This window comes from Cucumis melo, chromosome 10 (assembly GCF_025177605.1).
Source record: "Cucumis melo cultivar AY chromosome 10, USDA_Cmelo_AY_1.0, whole genome shotgun sequence".
Classification (NCBI taxonomy): domain Eukaryota; kingdom Viridiplantae; phylum Streptophyta; class Magnoliopsida; order Cucurbitales; family Cucurbitaceae; genus Cucumis; species Cucumis melo.
The window spans coordinates 3,174,392-3,195,829 of NC_066866.1; the positions used below are offsets into that span (position 1 = coordinate 3,174,392).

A 21,438-nucleotide genomic window follows, 5' to 3' on the forward strand; every position below is an offset into this window, starting at 1 on the left:
TCATTCAGCTCTCCCCTATCTATTCAATTACATTTTTTTTTTCATTTCAACTTTTAATACTAACCCTTTGCAAATAGTCAAGATTTTATATTCTATTTGTTTTGTCCAAACATTATATTTCTTGGATTTTTATACGATTTTTTCCACAGAAAATAAAATCATTCAAAAAAAAAAAAAAAAAAAGGTGACAAATTTCTCGGAATTTAACTTCCCCTCTTTCCTTCCTTGTTCATACATGTGAACCAAACTTACTAAAAACCAAAATAAATATTTCTTTTTCTTTCATAAGAAACAATAATCTAATTTGAACTTTTCTTGTTTCTTTTTTTTCTAAATAATAAAAGAGTAAACAACATTATTTGATCCAAAATGAATATTATTTCTGGTTTAGGGAGACAAGATCTTGGCATGTCTCTCCCACATCTCAATTATATCACACCTCTAATCTCATTATCAATCGAAAAATTTCATAATTCAACGAAAATTAATCCCAATTTAACAAAATATTCGGATTTTTTTATGTATATATATAAAAGAAAAAATATGATTGAATTCTATAAAATTAATTGTACATCACGACTTGCCATGCGTTGCGTTTTAGTAATTAACGGCGGTACCCCCAAGTCCCTGATCTAAAGGCTAAAACTTAACGGACAAAACTGGGATTTCACGTGAATAACCGTTAAAACTAACAGGACAAGGAAAAGATTAAAGAAAGATATTTAATTTTTTTTAGAAAAAAGAAAAAGAAATAATAACAAGAGGGGGGGATTGATAGGCTGCTATGCTCACACCGTGTTCTTGATTTATTGGTGGTCATTTAGAACCGTCCGATTGTGGAGTGGACATTGGAGATGACGGTTCTGATGATGATGGGGTGGACTGAAGCGAATCTGACGGTGATGATGAAGGTGATGGACATGATGGAGAGGAATCCGATGATGCTGGTGATGAAATGGACGGTGATGATGAAGGTTGATCACACGGCTCTCGTAGCTTCCTTTTATTGATCCCACTTCTTTCATTTCCGGTCTTTTCATCCCCCACCATATATTCCCTGAGCCGTTTCACGTCAGATAATTTCACCGGCTTCACTATGAAATCCTCCGCTCCTTCCTCCAAACATCTGTCTATCCTCGCCACCACGTTCTCCGACGACATAATTACCACCGGAATCTCTCTCAAAGTTGATGATTCCTAAACCATTTTTCACCCAGTTTCAATTCCATTTTGTTTTCTGAATTAAACTTCAATTCCAAAAACGCAAATCGTCAAAATCTTACCTTAATTTTCTTAAGCAATTCGTATCCTGTCATTCCGGGCATACAGTAATCTGTTATGATCATATCAACCTTCAACCCCTATTTACCAAACCAAAACAACAGTTAAAAAAAGAATAACCAAAATGATAAACTACAAAAAAGAAAGACGAGAAATTTCGAGTGTACTTACATCAAACCCAACTTGGGAATTAGTCTCATCTTGCAATCCAAGATATTGTAAAGCTCTAATTCCACTATCAACTGCAGTAACTGCGAATCCCAAAAACAGAACACAAAATGAATTTGCAGAGAAACAAAAATAAAACATAATTAAACAGAGGAAGAAGAAACAGAGACAGACCTCGACAGGCAGTAAGACGAAGGAGGCGTTCAATTACTGTACGGTCGACGAGGCTGTCATCGACGGCGAGAACATGGACTTCAGAATCAGAGGTGGGAAAACGATCTAAAGCGTCAAGCTGATCGGACCTCCGGCGACGGGAGAAGATGGGGTTTCTGGCCATGGCGGTAGGAGACAAAGGAATTGAAGAGAGAAATGAGGAAATTATGTGTGTGGACAAGGTTAAGGAAAGGTGTATGTAATATAAGTGTAAAGAGGGGAGAAACAGAGGAAACTGTGTGTTAGCTTCAAGAAGTCTCAATCGGAAATCAAATCTCTCGGTCACAGAGAAATCCCAAATCGGGTGTTTTTAATATTTTGTTTCACTATCTTTTTAATTTAAACAAAGGTTTAAGAAACAGAGGATGGGATTCTCAAATCCACTTGGGTCAGATCTCCAAATAAACGCAATCCTCCCGATATCTCGTTTCCAGCCGTCGTTATCAGATACGAGATTTCGACAGCGAGAAGGGGGGGTTTTTTTGGTCAACATATTGGACTACGTGCACCCGCGTTGGAATCAAGATTTGAAAAAAGAAAAAAAGAAAAAGAAAAGAGTGAGTTGACCGAGGTCAACGTAGGAGGACACGACGCCGTCAAATCTCAAAGTGGAGAAATTACCGCGCATTTCCCTAAAAGAGAGAGACAGAATTTAATCTAAATGTGAAGTAAATTGAAAAAAGGGTGTTGTAAAAAAGTTACTTGCGGTGGAATTTGGGAAACCCAGGGTGTGGTTGTCATACACGTGCTGGTCTCGTGCTTTTTTAAATTTACTTTTTGGTATGAAAAAAAGAAATAGAAAATATAGAAGTCAAGAGAAGGGAAATTAGAGGGGTAAAGAAGACAAAAGAGAGAGAATTTGGAGATATGGGGGAGTCCCAATGAAATCTAGGATGGGACCCACGACATCTTATATTGTCAAGAACAACTTTTTGCTTCATTGTTGGACTTTTTCTTCTCTTCTAATTTCTTTATTGTTTAACCCCACCCCACCCCCAATAAACAAAAATACTTAAAATTACCAAAATTGCTTTCTTTATACCAACCCTATTTTTCTAAATGTCATACATTCATTTATTCCATCAAAATAATAGAATAAAATTACTAAGTTTTTGCTACTGATGTACAATTAGAATTTGAAAATGTAGTTTTTTTTTTTTTTATCAATTTAAATAGTAGAGGTAGAATAGAAATTGAAGTTCTAAAAATATAGACGTGTGTTCAAATAATTTTGATAAAATCATTTTATTTCGTAGTAATAAATTGAAATAGTAAAGCGCCGTTTGGGAGAATGGTTGGGTTATGGAAGCCTAGTGTTATGATAAACCTAGGATTATGATAATATGTGTTTGGGGGAAGAGTTATGGAATAAGTGTTATGATAAAATGTGTTTAGGAAAAGGGTTATGAAGGAAGTGTTATGATAATGTTTTGATAAGATGTATTTGGGAGAAGGGTTATGATAGATTAAGGAAGAGTTAAGGAAAAGTTGAAGAAGGGTTAAGAAGTGTTGAGGAAGGGTTAAGGAGCTAAAACTAGGGTTACATAACCCTTCCCCCAAACGAGGGTTGGATTACATAACCCTAACCCCCCATAACACAACCTTTCCCCCAAACGTCCCCTAAGTATTAAAGATAGTTCTAGATATTCATTTCCAATATTAATTATAAATAGCCAGTGAGTTCCAGACAAACCCAAAGATATGAAGTTGTGAACAAGGCTCTTATCTATGTGCTTTTGTAAATATTTATCATTTTTGTAAGATTCTTAAAGAAAAGAGTATAGTAAGTAACTTACGATTTATATTTCTTAAGTTCCTACTATGAGTCGATATAAATCTTAAAACATGTCTTTTTAGCTTTTTATCGTGACTTCCCTTATTCTAGAAGGAGTTGAATGTTAAGGTTAGACTTCTGTGTCGGAGTAGAATTTAATTTAAAAAAGTTAAACATTAGTAATACAAAAAGTAAAAGAAAAAAGAAAGTAGAGCTACAAATGCTGTAAACCAAATCTAAGGATATCTAGAAAAACGCAGACTTTAGTAGTTGTCTTCCCAATATTGATATTTTTCACTTTAGGGTTTTTCTTGTAGTCAGTTCACACTTCACAACCTCACCACACCCACCTTTATTTATTTATTTATTTATTTATTTTACTATTTTCAACCATTACATAATAATAAAATAATAATCACTTAAATAATTAACTATAATAATAGTATTGAAACAGTGAATCTTGTCGTCAACACGATGTCGAACAACATCCATTCTCACCTCTTTCTCCCAATCTCATATTTATTGCTTTATCACCTTCTATCATGCTATTATTTTTATTATCATTGAATGGAACATTTTGAATCTCTATTTCCTTGATCAATCACACCATGTTTCCAACTGTTTTTGTTTATCTAATTTGCATCTTTACCCTAAATTTTACTCTCTCTCTCCCCCCCACTTGTACTATGTTTTTTTCCCTAAGGGTAAACGAGTGTTTATCTTATGATTTGTAGGTACATCATGAGAGATGATAAGATGCAATATTTATTATATAGGTATAGGGTAAAATTTTACTACATTTTTTAACGTTATTGCTCTTATGAAGCATATTGGATCAAGATTTACAAACTCAAAAGAGCATGAGATAAAGAGTAAAATTAGAATAACAATAGTCATGTGTAAGTGTCAAATAAGTATAAGAAACAAAATAAACGAGGAAATAACAAAAGGCAAAAAAAAAAAAAAAAACAATTGAGTTGAGCGGTCCAATATGCTCGACTTTTCCTTAAAGACTGAGGCTATGGCCAATCTCCTCCCTTCGTGAGGGACCATCTTATGGCCAAAATGGTCTTGCACCCACATGGTATGCCTGAATTGTCAACCCTAGATTGCTTTTGAGTCGGGAATCCTATGATTCACTTCTTTATAAAACAAGAGGTCATAAGCACCATTCAAAGTAAGTAATTCTTCTGGCTTCTAACTTGCTTTATCCTTTGATGATTACTAACCTAAGTATTAGAGATTTTATATTTCTATAATATCAATGTTCTCTTCTTCTTTGTTTTGCATGCATATCATCTTCTTCCTCCAAAATTATATATTTATTGTTGACGATCCATACGTGAAGATTGGGACACATTTATATCAAATCCAAAGCTTGACATAAATAAAATTATATTTCTAGCCAATTTTGTGGTAAATATAACCTAAAAATCATAATTTTCATCGAAATCTCAAATTTCAAGTTAACGTTGGAATTAAGTATATAAAAATATAAACGAATGCTCCTCATATCTTTATGTTACGCTATTATTTCGCATGTTCGTCCGTACGAAATTTAGATCCAACCACCCTTCATTAAAAGTTGGAATAATTATTCTATTGCCTTAGTCCTTTATTTTCCCAATGACTCCAATGTTCCTATTCTATTTTCGGTCATAGTAATAATAATAAAAATCATATAGAACAGTCTTATAAAAACTTGTCGGATATTTAATACTCTTTATTCATGTTTTCTTCTTAACAGCCACGACCAATTATCTGCCCCTCTACTCAACTAATATAAATAAAATGTTTTAGTTGAATTTAGAGTCAATTCGAACTTTTTTCTTCAATACAATAAATGAAGTTTAAAGATTAGTTGACCGTGCAATTTTTTTTTTTTTTTTAATAATTTTGTTTTTCAATTGCTCCAACTTTTTTCACTACGTTCAATAATATAATTGAAGTGTTGGAATTTTAATTTTTAATTTTCACATGAGAGTTCATTATAAACATATTTTAGAATTTGAATGGTTGCTTTTCTTCAAATTATATATTTTGTTTGAAAGATCATTGAAAAGTGAAAACATAATGTAGGAGCATCTATTGAATTATAAATTTTAATATTATTATTACAGGATAATTAGAAATACTAGGGGAAGAAGTGTTATTTAGTCCTAAAATTAATTCAATTTTGAAGAAATAGAAGCTGTTGTTACAAAAAAAAAAAAAAAAAAAAAACCATCTCTCCTATTTTCTCACTGTGTCATTTTTACTTACATTAATTCTAATTAAAAATCTTATACATCTCTTTTATACTTATCAAATTTGAAGTTGTAATTCGTTTAGATACCCTACACCCACTTTAAGACAAAACTCAACTTTATGGTAAAGGTAATTTTATTTAGATAGCACTTATAATAAACCTAAATATTTTTTTAAAATTGTTATATTTGACTTTAACAAATTCCTAAGCTTTAAATTTCGTGGTAAAAAGTAGACATATATCAATATTAAAAGTATGAAATAAATACAAACTTGTTTTTTTTTTCTTTCTTTGGAAAAGAAATATATAAACTTGAAATTTTCAATAATGTAAGTTCACACCATGGAAGAAAGACAAAAAAAAAATAAAGACAGAATTGCATGCGTTTTCATAAAAAGAAAAAATGTTATTGTTTAATTTAAATTTGTTTTGTATGGAGCTCTCCAACACCACAAAAAACAAACCTCTTTTTTTCAAAACAAAACTATCCATCGATATAAATCGAAACAAATCGAACATACTCATTGAACCGTTTCTTATAAATTTATAACTAACATTTATGCATTTTACACCCATACTATATTTTGATATTTTTCTGAAAAATAAAATGAGAAAATCTTTGAAACTTTATAGTTCTAAAATATATTCAATACACATTTTTATCCCAAATTAAAAAAAAATAGAAATCAAACGTAGATATTATGTGTGTAATTTGCTTAAAAAAACAAGTCTTAGAACTTTAGGTTAATTCAAAATGTAAAGTATATGGTTTTTTCAAAAAATAAGTAAATATATATACCCACAAAAGTATTAAAGAGGTATAGATTAGAATCTTATAGAAAGTAAAAACTATAGTAAACATTTTATTTTCCATCGTTTTTTTAAAATTAAAGTATATAAATATTCATCTTTTACCCCTAAATTAATCTATCGTAAAAGTCAGATTATTAGTCCAATTCTTTTTAAAAAACAAATACAAACAATTTTAAAATAATCATTTTCAATTATACAAATTAACCCAAAACATAGTACCAAATTCCAAAATTATTACTACAACCACAAAGAGGTATAACTTTTGAAGTCGAAAAAACGGCATTTAAAATTTATTAAAAACTTTGGAGTTTGGAGGACATGACACGATGATTATAATATTTACAATTCCCAACAAATATTATATATATATAAAGTAAAAAGGTGAAAGATGAATGGGTTTAGTCAAAATGGAATCTTGATCTAAGTTTTTGGAAAAATGGGCCAAGTTGGGCTGACCATATGCCACGTTTTTTTATTTGATAATTAAATCTCTCTAATGTACTTCATTAATCATTAAATTAAGGCAATAATGTCCCCTCTTCCTTTTCACAATATCCCCTTTTCATGATTTCCCCTTCTGTACGGTCTTCCTCTACCAAAAACAAATATCTTATTAAATTATGTAAGCTTTATTAATTAATTCTTCCTTCTCTCTCTCTTTTTTATTTTCTTTTTAATTAATTAGGATAAAAAATGGAATTATATATATATATATATATATATATGAAGATTGTTTTCACTTGTAATAGAAGGCATGTTTTACGATCCCAAAGTGAAGGCTTTTAAGAGTGGTCCTTATTACATTATAATAGACAATGATACATCAACATCACCCTCCGACATTTTTATCTTCTTTTTATTTACTTCCCAAACACTTACAATTATGTTCTCTGCATCCCTTTCTTCTATGTCCCCCCAATTAATCCAATTTTTATGTTGTTACATTAAATATAATCTATATTTGTTCACGTTTTAACGGTTGTATAATATATTGTCTATACATGTTCTTAAACTTTGGAATTGTATCTACTCAAACCATCAACTTTAAACTTATACTTTGAATCAATAGAAATAGTTAGTCAATTGAGATTGTTTTTTCCCCATTTATATTGATGTAAAATGTAATGGGAAGTAGTGTAAATGGATACAATTACAAAAGTTCTTAGCTTAAATTGAAACTTTTGTTTTGTTTTCACTTTTTTTTTTTTTTTTTTAGTTTTGAGTTGAACTATACGTAAATGTGAGATGTTCTTTTTATATTATATGTTAGTTAAGTTATGCTTACGTTCTTACTTTTATATATATATATATATATATATATATATATATATATATATATATTAATGATTTCTCCACTTGTTTTCAAGTGATATGTGAAATTTGGTTTCAGATGGTGTTAAATTACGTGTTCTCCTTATATGCTTTATGAGTTTTTAATGAGCGTAAATAGAACGAGATATGTTAAGTTTGGTTGTTGGTGGTCAATGTGTTTTATTAACGTAGGCCTTTGAAATGGTTGTTGAAATTAAATATTTTGTTGCTTTTCAATTATGATATCACGTTAATTCAATAAAGTTTTCACGCCTTATATGATAAAAGAGATACATTATATTATATACATAATTAAAAGTTGTACCATTTATTAAAACACAAAGACTCTTATAAATATGAGGCAAAACATCACTGGAAAAGGAACATATAAATAAACTAAATTGAATATTGATATTAATAACAATAGTTTAATATTCTTTTTTTTTTAAAAAAATGCAACGAGGTTAATTGTTCTCAGTCAAAAACTTTTTTGACTTTTTTCCACCGTTCTCCTCGTTAATACAAGGAACTAGGGATGATCATTAGTATGTTTTTCGACCAAACCGACTTTAACTATCAATGAGTAAATGTTGATATCTTTGTTGGTTTAGCACTAATAACTTTTTTTTTTTTTCAGAAATTTGTAACTTTCTCGAATTGATATTGTCCAATTCCTTTCAATTTCGGTTTGGTCAGTTGACTTGATTTTTCGGACTATCATGCTCACTTTTACAAAAAAAATACTTAATCTAGTATCGTAGAATTTTGGTGGATTGAGATAGTATAAAAGACACATAGAAGTACATATAATAACAAGACAAATAGATAGAATAAGTTCATATTTAAATACTTTTTTCTTTTGAAAAATAAATTCGGTTGATCTAATAAAAGTTAAATATGGTTGAGACAACCTATAGGAAATTGTTATAGATATTAAAAAAAAAGAAAGAAAAAGAAAAAGAATCTATTTACAAAATATAACAAAAAAAAAATTCCAAATGTACTATAAAGAGTTTTATGCATTTTATTATATTTTGTAAATAGTTTCAATACTTTACTATTTTTTAAAATGTCCCATAAACTCATAAGGTAATTTGTATATTTGAGTCAATATTATTTGTCAAAAAAAGAAAAAAAATACTTTCTAACTTTTTTTTTCTTTTTCTTTTCAATACAAGAACTTTAAATCCCACGCAAAAACACTATTTTGTTTACCTATAGTCTATCAGTGATAGAAGTAGATTTTGTTATATATGTAATTGGTCGAGGTTGTGAGAAGAAGAAAGAGGAGAGGGGTAAGTGAGTGTTAATTTTAAAAAGATTTGGTATATCTTTTGAGCGAGAGAGAGAGAGATTCGAAAGAGAGAAAAAAAAAAAAAAGGAATGGATAAATGAGATATGATGTTTTAATGAAAGAGAGCATCTTTCATGTGCAAAAAAGAAAAAACTAAAACATTGCCCATTGCCCATTGCCCATTGCCATTGCCATTGCCATTGCCATTGCCAACTCAATAATAATATAACACTTGGGACATACACCAAACAATTACTTAATAATTCCATTCATTTCCTTTCTTTTTAATTCATTTTGTATTATCCTTTCTAATCTCTCCGATTACGACAGCTCACCAATCCAATTTCCCCTATCTTTTTTCCTTCTAACATTACCATTCGATCATTTCATTTAATTACACCATAATCAAATTAATTGGCTGGACGGCTCCTTCCAAATCTCTCCATTTTCATTCTCATATTTTCTAATTTCTTTTCTCACTTTATATTTGCTCTATTCCTTTGGGTAATTTATTCATTTCTTTTGGACTCAATCTAATTTTACTTTTCAATTATGTTGATTTTGTGGGGATACGAATATATATATATATTTATGTTTATCTATGGGAATCTTTTTTCCTTTTTCCTTTTTTCTATAGTTTTGTGCTTTTTTTTCAAGATGTTTGGAGATCCAAAGATGTTATTTGCTGTAGCACAATCTTCTTTTCTTTTTTGTGTAAAAGTTTTTAGGTTTTTTTTTCAGGAATGGTAGGGACATGCAATTTTTTATTTATCTAAAATCTGATTTATTATTTTAAAATAGTTGTGATAGTCTCGTTGAATACATTTGACGTAATGACTAATGTGAAATTAGGAATATTTTGAACTTATGTTATATATATAATTTATTTTAAAACTTAAAATCCGTTGAAAATGAAAGAATAATCTAACAAATAAACATCAATCCCTAGAGGAAGGAAGTAACTCTCATAAAAAAAAGCGAAAATTGTTAGATTATATTGAGCTATATTTATGTTGGCAAGTGAATGTTAATTGTGATATAAAAACAACTAATTAACAATATTAATCAACTATCATCACGGGTTATCCAGAATTAGGAGGTTATGAAATGGTTAGAGGGTTAATAAGACAATTATTAACAATAAACATGATGATTGAGTCAAAATCAAATTATTTTTAGTGGGGAAAAAGAAAATAATTTAAAACCTTTTGAAATACCAAAAATCCCACATGCTTAAAAAGCAAATGCAAATTGCTCCATGCTTGCTTTCATCCCCTAACATTCTGTCCCTCTCTGCTTTATTTATCAACTCTTAAATTATATTTTCTACCACTTGAAAGAAAAATAAATGATGGTAATAATAATAATAATAATCATAATTAAGTGTTAGATACACCATAACCACATATCAGTTGAACCTATATATATTTCAATTGATTAAGACAATTGTATTTTTCCGGTTCCTAGTTTGGAAATAGTTTTTTAATAATATAATTTTTTTAAAAAAATTTATTTTAAAATTTATTTAATTTTAATGAGAAAACGAAAATATATTCGAAGAATTTAAATAATTACCGAATGTAATCTAAATTCTTTCTAACACCAACACCCACTTTTTTCTTTTCTTGGAAGAATTATTTGTATTATTTGATGGAAGAGATATATCTAAATCGATTATGATTTTAGTTATGCTTAAAATTACAAAATTCAATAACATTTTTTTAATAAAAAATTTGGAGGGTAATTTTGGTATTAGAAAGTATTGTACGAAAAATGTTAGGATGGGCCAATTAGGCAGATACGAGTTGAGACATGGAAGGACAAGTGAGGCCCAAATAAGGCCCATATGCCAGTGCCATGCTTTGATTCGTACCGCGTTAACTCATCAATCGGGAAAAATGGAGTGCGCCGGCAAGGGACGTGGAACTCGTTGCACCGGTTCGGCCACCCGACGGTGTGGTCGCTGTGGAGTTGTTGCTTACTGTTCAGTCGATCACCAGGTTCGTTTATTGTTCACAAGGCTCCCTCAATTTTGCCATCGGTTTCTTAATACGTTTTTTGACCGAGAATTTCTGGACTGGGTTGTAATTTGTTCATACGATATTTTTGAATTGAATAGGCTTCGATAGTTTGAAATTCACTCAAATTAGAGCGATTTACTCTAAGTTTTAGCTGAAAATAGGCGATAATTGGAACTGGGCTTTGAATGACTTTTAATTTATGAATCTGAGAAAAAATAAATTTAGTCGCAAGGTTATATTATTTAGCTATTGCTAATTACTATTGAGGAAACGTTTAAAAAATGATTAGAAATCCTTTAGAATTTTGATGGAAATTGAAACCTGAAAGTGTGTGGGGGTGAGCTACAACAAGTTGAAGAATAATGGTGTTTTTGAAACAAATGTCAAAGTTCAAGGTTATCATTATTTTTTTTTTGTACTTATGGTCATTAGTTTAATTTAGTGTAATCTTACAGCTTGGTCGAAAATTGGCCATAGGTTAAACATTGGAATGATCATAAAGATGAATGCAAAAGGTTTGAACTACAAATGGAGAGAATTGATGCCTTGAATGAGTTTCCTTTCACATTTTCTGAGGAGGCTACTGTTCAGGTATTGAGTACGTTCTTAGGATGTTGCATTCCTACCCTGACCTGGGGCCATAAAACTGATTTTAAATGGTACTTTGAACATAATTGACTGAACTGCCTCTTCTTTTGCTTTTGTGAAGTTATGTCAAAAACAGGAGAGTAGATGCTCATTCTTGAGCAAAAGGGCAATCCACAAAGTTGGAATGTGGTTTTACGAATGTCCTTGTGGGGAAGCTGCTACATCTTACAATTTCTCAAGGTCTCCTATCTTGAAATTCCATTATTGTGGGACCTTTTATATTCATATTAAACATTTCTGCCATTTCTATTTCATTTGCAGATTAAATGATGGTTGGGTTCTACCTAGACTCCTTTGTCCATGTAGTGGTATCTTCCGTTCCCGAGTTCTTTACTGTTAAGTTAATGCCTCTAGAATAATCAAATGAACTTGCAGAACCGCTTTCACCAATAACAAAACGCTTACACAGTTGGAAGGACTATTATGATTGGAGATGCATCCCCCTTCACTCTCCTGCTGCTTTGCTTCTTCATTGGGTATGTTTCAATTAGATAAGGTTGGAGTCTAATTAAGCTATTTAGTTTCATAGTCAGCCTTACATGATCTTGCATGTTCTATTGAAGTCTTAACTTTTGATCCTAATAGGACGTCTCAGTTTTACTTGAGAAAATTGAATTCTCAAATTTGTTTTTTGTTTAATTGTCTAGAACCCATTTAGTTTAGATTCTAAGCAAAAAGTTTCCTTTTGTATCCTGCATTCACGTGGGTTTTGTTATAATCTAAAATTCCTTTCAGAACGAAATGTTGTAAAATAATTGAACCTGATTATTTGCATGGAATTGAACTAGGTTTCCTGAAGAAACGCTGACTTCTTTTTAAGAATATTCATCATAGAATGAACATTTATGTGTTCCTTTTCTCTTATTTCAGCCACTTACAATAAGTTATGCTGTGCAAGTTGCTGGTTTGGAGCCCTTGACTCCAGAATTTGGCGACACATTATGCATACATTATCTAGGTATGATTTACCTCCAACTTCAAGCTTCTCTTAGACATACTGCTTATATTTAAATGCTTCTTTCATTTAAAGATACTAGCCATAGAATATGACTTTAGTTATATAAGCCTCTATTACTAGATATACAATTACATGCTACTTTCATGTGAAGATACTGACTGTAAACGGTGACTTCGGTTATATAAGTTTCTCATATCAATACTTTTTATACTTGTTACTTTGATCAATGGAAGGAAGTTTATTGGGCACAACTTTGTTATAGGGTTCCAAATGTTTTGCAAGAAATAAAATAGTTCTAAAGAAAAGAAGACGCGACTCTGCTGCAAGAACTTTTAAACCATGCAACATACTGCAAATTGAAGATGCTAGTTTTTTAGGAATTGATTAGTGTTAGTTTTCTTGTGCTCTTCAGGGCCTGAGAAGGAGCTTCTACAGCTCTCTGTTTTTGCTGAGCTACTTGCACTTTTCCCTGGGGTGGCATTACAAATAGAGTTTTTTGGGCCCAATATCCCCGAAGAAATGTGAGTTGTGTAGACAGGATGGATTCGAATAAGTTTTTTTTTAACACTAGTAAAGTGCATCGCAATTCAGGATGACTTAAAGCTTGTCCCCTTCCTACATCTTTGCTTTGTTTTTGACTATTTATTACCTATAGCCTATGAGTCATGTACTTAATGTATACAGTGTCCACAGTATTTTAGAAAATGTACTTAATGTTCGCCTCTGTGCTTTGGGATTGCTAGGAATGGTAAGACCATTCACCTTTGCAGTTTTGCTAAGTGCCTTCAGATGGATTGTGTTTGCAAATCTTCATGCAAAGATGTTGACAGGAATGTATATTCTAATAAATATCCACGGCTAGTGTTGAAGCTTCAAACAGGGTTTTACCATGATTGTTACAAAGACATTACCAAAGTTAGTTTCATTCTCTGACTCTCTTCCTTGAAGAAAACAAACTTCTATTGTATTATTTGTTTCTTCCACGCTTGTTTTTCATCTTACATAATCTCTTGGCTGTTTTTCACTACTCGTCTTATCCGGTTAGGATTGTTATCCTCACTTAATCATTGCTCCAAATGCTGGGATCGCTGCTTATTCCAGTTGGCTTCCTACCATTGTATGTCGATACTCTTTGCCAACTACCTTATGATTATGCATGTCGAAAATTAGATCTAGAAGTAAAATTAGTGTATAAATCAAGCACTTTCTTATTTCTTATATTCATCGTCTTACCTTTTAATCATTTCCAACAGCATAATTGTTTAGATGAATGTATCAGGAATTCATTAAGGAAATAAAAGTCCCAGCAATCTTTTCTGATTTCTGTGAAGAAGCTTGCCATCTTGGAGCTTCTTGTTTGAGCAGTGTGATAGGCCGCCCCATTACTTTCCCGGTACGTTTCCTCCATTGCCACCCCCTCCCTTTTGACACCAAGAGCACACTATCAATTTGCCTTTGTTTTGGGGTTGCAGATCCAATTAAACCCATTCCGACAACCAATAGCTATGGAAGACACTGCCCTGTTTCTTCCTTGTTATTCAAATTGCTTCCTCTATGGATTCTAAAACTTGTTTAAACTTTACGGTAGAGGATTGATTAGGTGAGTCAAGTGGTTGCTTTTTTTTTTTTTTTTTTTTTTTTTTTTTTTTTTTTTTTTTTTTAATTAAGAGAAGAGGATATATTAAGTTTGCCTCCGTTGATATTATATCTTGAGATTTTGCCGGCTTAGGCATATGAGCAACCATGTGCTCTATGATTGAAGGTAGTTGCTTACAGACTTGGTCCGTTGCTTTTGTTTTAGTGTAAGAAGTCTGAAGAATTGAACTTCTAATTTAACATTATTATTATTCCATGGCTCTTCTTTAATAATTGACCAAGTCGAAGTGAGACTAACTTTTTGAGTAGTTTCGGGAAATTGAAAGTCAACTGAGTTTTGTTGAGCAATTATAGAGATTTTATTTTATTTATCTCTATTGGAATTTGGATGGGGCTATCCCTTTTGTACATTTCATTTAGTCAATGAAATCCTCTCCTATAAAAAAAAAGGAAGTAAATATCACGAATAACTTTCTTTGGTACCAAATCATAGAAACCATCACTATTATTTTCTTTATGAATATGAGTGATTCTTTTACTGTATTTTTCAACTTATTTATAAAGAATTAGATGATAATTCTTTTTGCTACATCGATAGAAATTTGAGAAGATAATATTTTTTATTCAAGTGGTTTTAAATGGTTTCAAATTGGTAGAATAATAGACACCAACGGAAAATTTTTGTTGTATTTTGTAAATATTTTCAATAGTTTCTCATTTATGATAATTATCTTTTTTTTAAAAAAAAAAAATAGACAATTCAATCTAAAATTAAAATGTTAACAGGGGGAAAAGTAACTCCCTTTGTCTATTTATAATGAAAGCCCATTCTACCCATGAATCTATCTATGGCTTTCCCCCTTTGAATTATATTTGTAACTAAACTTAATGTAGTTAAAATTCTAAATAAAAACAAAAGCTTTAGGGCCCGTTTGGTAACGTTCTTGTTTCCTGTTTCTTGTTTCTGTTTCCATTTTTTAAGAAACAGAAGTGTTTGATAACGTTCCTTGTTTCTCGTTCTCAAAAAAAGTAGAAACGTTTCTCATTTTATAAAGAATTATTGGGAACAAAAAAAAAAGTAGTTTCTTCTGTTCCGTTTCTCAATTGTTTTTATTGGTTTCCTTTTTCTCAATTTATTTCTATTTGTTTCCTTTTCCTTTTTTCAATTATTTTTTTTTATTTCATTTTTCTCAATTATTTTTATTGGCTTTTTTCTTTTTCTCAATTATTTTTATTGGTTTCCTTTTCATTTTTCTCAATTATTTTTATTTCTTTTATTTTCCTTTTTCTCAATTATTTTTATTGGTTCATTTTTCTTTTTTCAATTATTTTTATTGGTTTCCTTTTCCTTTTATCTCCATCGTCTTCTCCAAATAATCATCATCTTCCTCTTTTACTCATCGTTTTTCTTTGCACACTGTCTTCCTCTTCACCTCTCACCGTCTTTCTCGACAACCCGAACTCTTTCTCTTCGTCGGATCTATAGTTTTTGCCTGATTGTTCCTCTTCGTCGGATCCATAGTTTTCATCTTTCTCTTTGTGCAAATCTGGATTTTCGTTGTGGGTTTTTCTCTAAAGCATCATAGGTTAAGAGTTAAAGGTTAAATTTTGTTTTGTTTCTTTCAATTCTGAATATTGAAGACATAATAACTTACTTTAAAATTAATATTAAATTCTAGATGTCACGAAATAACAATGAGATTGTAGAAATTGATGGATTAAAAAGAGAAATTAGATGATATTGCCAATCAAATTTGGTAACATTTGAAGGATAAATATAATTTTATGTTTATGTTATTATTTTTATTCGTGCATTGATACTTCTTCGTATTAAATGAATAAACTTTTGATAATTTTATTTGTTATGTTTGATGGATAGACCTATATTTTTGTTTAATGTTTAATTGAAGTAGATGTGAAAAATAAAAAATAAATCTAGAAGAAAATCAATAAATAAGAAACAGTTATCGAATACTTTTTTTGTTTCTGTTTTTTTTTTTTTCAAGAAACAAGAAATAGAAACAGTTATCAAACACATTACTGTTTCTTGTTCTAAAAAAAGAAGAAACAGGAAACATGGAACAAGAAACAAGAAACAGAGAATAGAAACGTTACCAAACGGGTCCTTGAATTCTAACCTACAACATCTCTAAACTCAGTTTACTTTTAAAATAAAAAACTAATTGTACAAAAGGTTTTTTTTTTCTAAATAAGTTAAAAGAAACAATTTCTAAGTTAAAAAGAATCTTACAGATTTGAAAAATAAAAGAAAATAAATTTAAAATTTATAAATTTTAACAAGATATTTAAGAATATAACTAAATGAATAGTAAAAAAAATTATGGTAGTAATATTAGCGACGAACATCGATACCAATCTAAGATTTTGCTATAAATATTTTAAAAAGTATTTACATCTAAATTAATTTTCCATTTTATAGAACAGCTGAAATCTAAATTAAACCAATAATAAACAAAAACATAAAAATGATGACTTTGAAAATATCCATAAAGATGCCTGAGAGTTTATCGGGTACGCCACGTCTTTCTTCGTTGATCAACCCCATCGCCAATCGGTGCCCTCCATGAATATCAATTTGTCCAAATTTCCATTTACCAAACTCATTTCATATGGTTTTTCCCAATCAATTATAGTCAAAGACTGTTCCTAAATGCCAATTATCCCTAGGGTTTGATTCCCTTCTCTGCAACTTTAATCCCAAATTTCGCTTCGAATTTGGTACAGATTCACGGAGATACCTTACCCATGTCTTCTTCTTCACGATCAACGATATGGGTATTGGTTCTTTGCTGTTTTGCGCTTGGTTTCGGTGCGAATTTGGGTCGGGCTTTGAAGTTACCCTTCAGGGCTAACGATGTTCTTCCCGTTCTCCCACGACAGATATCGTGGCCGGTGCTTAATAATCTCCATACTGCCGTGGATTTGTTGCCGTCTTATGTTGGGTCAGTGACTCCCAGTAATGGAACGATTGAGTGGAAAGGAGCTTGCTTCTTCACTAACGAAGCGCAGATTAATCTTACTGAAGGCGATAGAGGCTTGGGAGGTGGCGTTCTCCGTCTCAAGGTTTGACTTTTTTTTTGTTCTTTTACTTTCCTCTTATATGCATTTACATGTTATTACCATGAGTTTGGGTTGAACTTCAAATAGTTGAATGCAATTTATGTGTATAATCTGCCTTAATCAAGAAGCATTGAACTCTACGTGTTAGCCTTTAGCCCTTGATGTTAATTTCCAAGCAACTTGGATTAGTATGTAAACCAAACATTGTTATGGTTTCGATGCTTTGGCGACGTTCTTAGTTGCTTTTTAATGGAACTCTACTTCCACGGGGAAAACCTAGCTTTTTCGTTGTTCGTATTAGTCTTTTGTAAATTAAAGGATTCTTCAAAAATCGATCATCTGCCTTAGATTTTAGGCTTATAGATGTTATATATAGCTGTGCGAACCTGCGTTGTGATGCAAATCTCTATGTTGATTACTTCCTCCCACTTTTAGACATCTGCAGCACACAGTTGGACCTGTATGGATCTATATGTTTTTGCAACACCGTACAGGATTACATGGGATTACTATTTCTCTGCACGGGAGCACACATTGACGTTTGATTCATGGGAAGAACCTGCCGAGTTGGAATATGTATGTTTTTATTCTTCCTTTTTCGTTATTGAATGCTCTAAAATATTGTTGCATATTGCTAACCATGATGCTGACTCTTGAGCAGGTTAAGCAACATGGGATTTCAGTTTTTCTTATGCCGTCTGGGATGTTGGGAACTCTGCTCTCTTTAGTAGATGTCTTACCCCTGTTTTCCAACACCATTTGGGGGCAAAATGCCAATTTAGCTTTCCTTAAGAAGCATATGGGTGCTACATTTGAAAAGCGATCCCAGCCATGGAAAGCAACTATCAACCCAGATGATGTTCATTCTGGTGATTTCTTAGCCGTGTCCAAAATACGTGGACGGTGGGGAGGCTTTGAGACATTAGAAAAATGGGTAACTGGGTCTTTTGCTGGTCATACAGCAGTTTGCTTGAAGGATGAACAGGGTAATCTTTGGGTTGGTGAATCAGGACATGAGAATGAGAAGGTATGCGAACATCATTTGGCAGCTTATTATTCAAAATCATGTGACTATGAGTCGCAAATAAATGGCCAGTATTGGAGTTTGATTTTTAACTTGAGGGGAATTTCTCATGTGATTCATAGGGTGAAGAAATCATTGTGGTTATTCCATGGGATGAATGGTGGGAGTTGGCACTCAAGGACAACTCAAATCCACAAGTAGCCTTGCTTCCTTTGCATCCACAGATGCGTGCAAGGTTCAACTCTTCTGCAGCATGGGAATATGCTCGAAGCATGTCTGGGAAGCCATATGGTTATCATAACATGATTTTTAGTTGGATTGATACCGTAACTGACAACTTTCCTCCTCCTCTTGATGCTCACTTGGTGGGTTTTGGTTTTCTTTTCTCCTGTAATGGATTTTGTTGTAGTGAACCTTTCATCTGATTGTACCGCCAATGGTTACCTGCCTTTGCTCATATTTTCACGATTCTATCCTTTGTAGTCCATAGATGTTTGGAATGCACTCATTCATGTTGCGGTGAACATGGATGAGGTTCTGGTTACACATGTGCATAAATATGGACATACATATCTAAGGACGATGCTTATAGAAAAAAACCTCATTTTATGTGAATTTTCTTGCTGACAAGTTCACATTTGCAGGTTATTTCTGTCATGTCTATGTGGACTAGGTTGCAGCCAGCATATGCTGCAAACATGTGGAATGAGGCTCTGAACAAGCGGCTTGGGACTGAGGTATGTCAGCAATCTTGACTCATTTTTTATGTGGACAGATGAATGACAAAATGTTTGCAGCAAAACTAATTTTGATGTAGAAATCATGATTGGATTGAAGGGGAACCTTTTTACCCGCAAAATTTCACCACTGGAGTAAAGATCAATCAACTCTCTTGACAAGGAAGTTATAGTTGATTGCCCTCCCATTGGCTATTGGGAACAAGGAAAAAGGGATCTCATAGAATTTAATTCTTGTTTATAAACCAAAATGAGCACTTGAGACCACATGGATTGACTTAGGGTGTGTTTGGGAGTGATAGTTGGAGTCGTGATTCTAGAATAATGATTTAGATACAATTGATTTCTAAATTAACAATTTATGGTTGGTAACAAACTCTTAAAATTGATTTTCAATCATTACTTTTGGTACCAAAAGTGGTTTTAAAACTATCAAACTACTAAAAAAAGGGTATTTTTGGTATTTTAAGAATCATATAAAATAAGGTGGTGATTTCCGGTTAATCACTTTTCCACAATCACTAATGAGGTGATGCTTGAAAAATAAATTTCGAGTGATTTCTTATTTTTTTGAAATCACTTTCTTTAGGTGCCAAACACTGTATTTTTGTGCAAAAGTGATTTTTGGCCGGTGAAATATGCCAAAATCACTACCAAACACACTCTTAGTGTTAAATATGAAATAATGTAAATACTAGAAGTGGTTAAAGAAGATAAGTTTAAGTTTAGGTGGACCTGCTTAAGATTTAATATCCTACAAGTTATTATTATTATTGTTATTTTTTAAAATTATAATAGGATCGTGGAGGTACCTTGACAAACATAGATGATCTCATCTCAGAATAAATCACATTCTGTGTATGATTCATAATATTTTATTTCATTGATCAATGTGCGTGGTAGACCTTATCAAAGCTTGAGAGCTTCTTTGATTATCAGTTAAAAGACAAATGTTCTAAAAATTCCTCAAGTACTCGCGCAATATTGTTTTCCTAGGTTCTCTTTACATACACATGTTGATGGATATCACAAAGGATCATGAAAAATTCATCAGCAGTCTGTGTTAGGCTCACATTTCAATGTGACTATTTTAGTTCATTATTTATCATCTAAATTTCTATAAAATAATCATCCTAATTTACCTATTTTTATTTTTACATTTCTCAAATGTACAGAACATTTGTTGTCTTCTAAACTTCTATAGGAAGGTTCTAAACTTAGAAGTTAAATTATTAACTTCGGTTTCTTTTAGGATTTGGACTTGCACGACATTCTAGTTGAGACTGAAAAGCGAGGAATTCCTTTTGATGAACTGCTTACAATTCCGGAACAAGATGAATGGGTCTACAGTGATGGGAAATCCACAACATGTGTTGCCTTTATCCTCGCAATGTACAAGGAGGCTGGAATATTTGGTCCTGTATCCAGCTCCATTCAAGTAACAGAGTTCACTGTATGTCTCAAAATTTCGAACATGTGTCAACTAATAATCATTCCTTTTCCATAGGCTTCTTTTTCATCATTGAATTTGATTGTCTTACAGATTCGGGATGCATATATGCTCAAGATTTTTGAGGACAACCATACACGCTTGCCAACTTGGTGCAACAATGAAAGTGATAAGCTTCCTTTCTGCCAGATTCTTGGTGAGTACAAAATGGAACTGCCTCAATACAATACCTTAGAACCTTATGCCAATATGAATGAAAACTGCCCCTCCCTACCACCAACCTACGATCGGCCCACTCAATGTTAAACCTTCTTTAATCTACATGTTGTCAAGGAAAATATTATCAAATCTCTACGATGACTGTAAAAACCATGTAACCATGACCACTAAGTCCGAGATCGCATGTCGAGATACAACAAATATCTTTTTTATCTGAAGATACTTTTCCACTGGAGATATTCTGTATGTGTACATAATTTTAGAACAAATGTTAATGTTATGGTATTGGAAAGACTGGTGTTGATTCATTTATGATTTACATTACATAACCTCATTGATTAATGTCTGATTGCGCATTCATCTACTCAATTTGGCTTACTCTTTCAAACAGTGAAAATTTGTAGACAAGTAGAGGAAGGTTGAAAATTAGGTTGACTTCTCTACAGCATTGTTGATTATTTTTTGATATCTAAAGGAAGGTTCCTTTTGACACCTTCGTTGAAGAAACCTTCAATCTTTAAGACGCATCACTTTGATTTTTAACTTTATTTTTCTTAGATTGTGACCATTTTAACTTATAGTTTAATTGGGATTTGATCACA

At 31.7% G+C, this 21,438-nt stretch overlaps 3 protein-coding genes across 6 annotated transcripts; 2 read left to right on the top strand and 1 right to left on the bottom strand.

The window, feature by feature from the left end:
- Window positions 1–494: 494 nt before the first annotated feature.
- LOC103489046 (two-component response regulator ARR5) lies at window positions 495–2,033 on the bottom strand. Its single transcript, XM_008448044.3, has 4 exons — window positions 1,624–2,033; window positions 1,453–1,532; window positions 1,284–1,361; window positions 495–1,197 (listed from the first exon to the last, which is right to left on the bottom strand). Exons 1-4 carry the CDS (start codon window positions 1,784–1,786, stop codon window positions 817–819), a joined length of 702 nt encoding a protein of 233 aa, XP_008446266.1. The 5' UTR covers window positions 1,787–2,033; the 3' UTR covers window positions 495–816.
- An 8,888-nt stretch (window positions 2,034–10,921) lies between these two features.
- LOC103489045 (uncharacterized) lies at window positions 10,922–14,581 on the top strand. 4 transcript variants are annotated; one of them, XR_007824412.1, is made up of 11 exons: window positions 10,922–11,102; window positions 11,601–11,714; window positions 11,833–11,951; window positions 12,033–12,079; window positions 12,147–12,247; window positions 12,642–12,729; window positions 13,142–13,250; window positions 13,473–13,644; window positions 13,775–13,846; window positions 13,983–14,122; window positions 14,202–14,581. XR_007824412.1 is itself a non-coding variant. In XM_008448040.3 (11 exons), the coding sequence occupies exons 1-11, from the start codon at window positions 11,001–11,003 to the stop codon at window positions 14,292–14,294; spliced, it is 1,131 nt and encodes a 376-aa protein (XP_008446262.1). In that variant the 5' UTR covers window positions 10,925–11,000; the 3' UTR covers window positions 14,295–14,581. The 4 variants fall into 4 exon arrangements, 2 of the variants coding, with proteins under 2 accessions (XP_008446262.1, XP_008446263.1); XR_007824413.1 differs by having other exon boundaries at window positions 13,996–14,122; window positions 14,202–14,237; XM_008448040.3 differs by having other exon boundaries at window positions 10,925–11,102; window positions 14,009–14,122.
- A 2,180-nt stretch (window positions 14,582–16,761) lies between these two features.
- Window positions 16,762–21,128, top strand: LOC103489044 (uncharacterized). Its single transcript, XM_008448039.3, has 7 exons — window positions 16,762–17,409; window positions 17,842–17,982; window positions 18,068–18,433; window positions 18,553–18,795; window positions 19,075–19,167; window positions 20,420–20,620; window positions 20,711–21,128. Exons 1-7 carry the CDS (start codon window positions 17,092–17,094, stop codon window positions 20,921–20,923), a joined length of 1,575 nt encoding a protein of 524 aa, XP_008446261.1. The 5' UTR covers window positions 16,762–17,091; the 3' UTR covers window positions 20,924–21,128.
- Window positions 21,129–21,438: the final 310 nt, after the last annotated feature.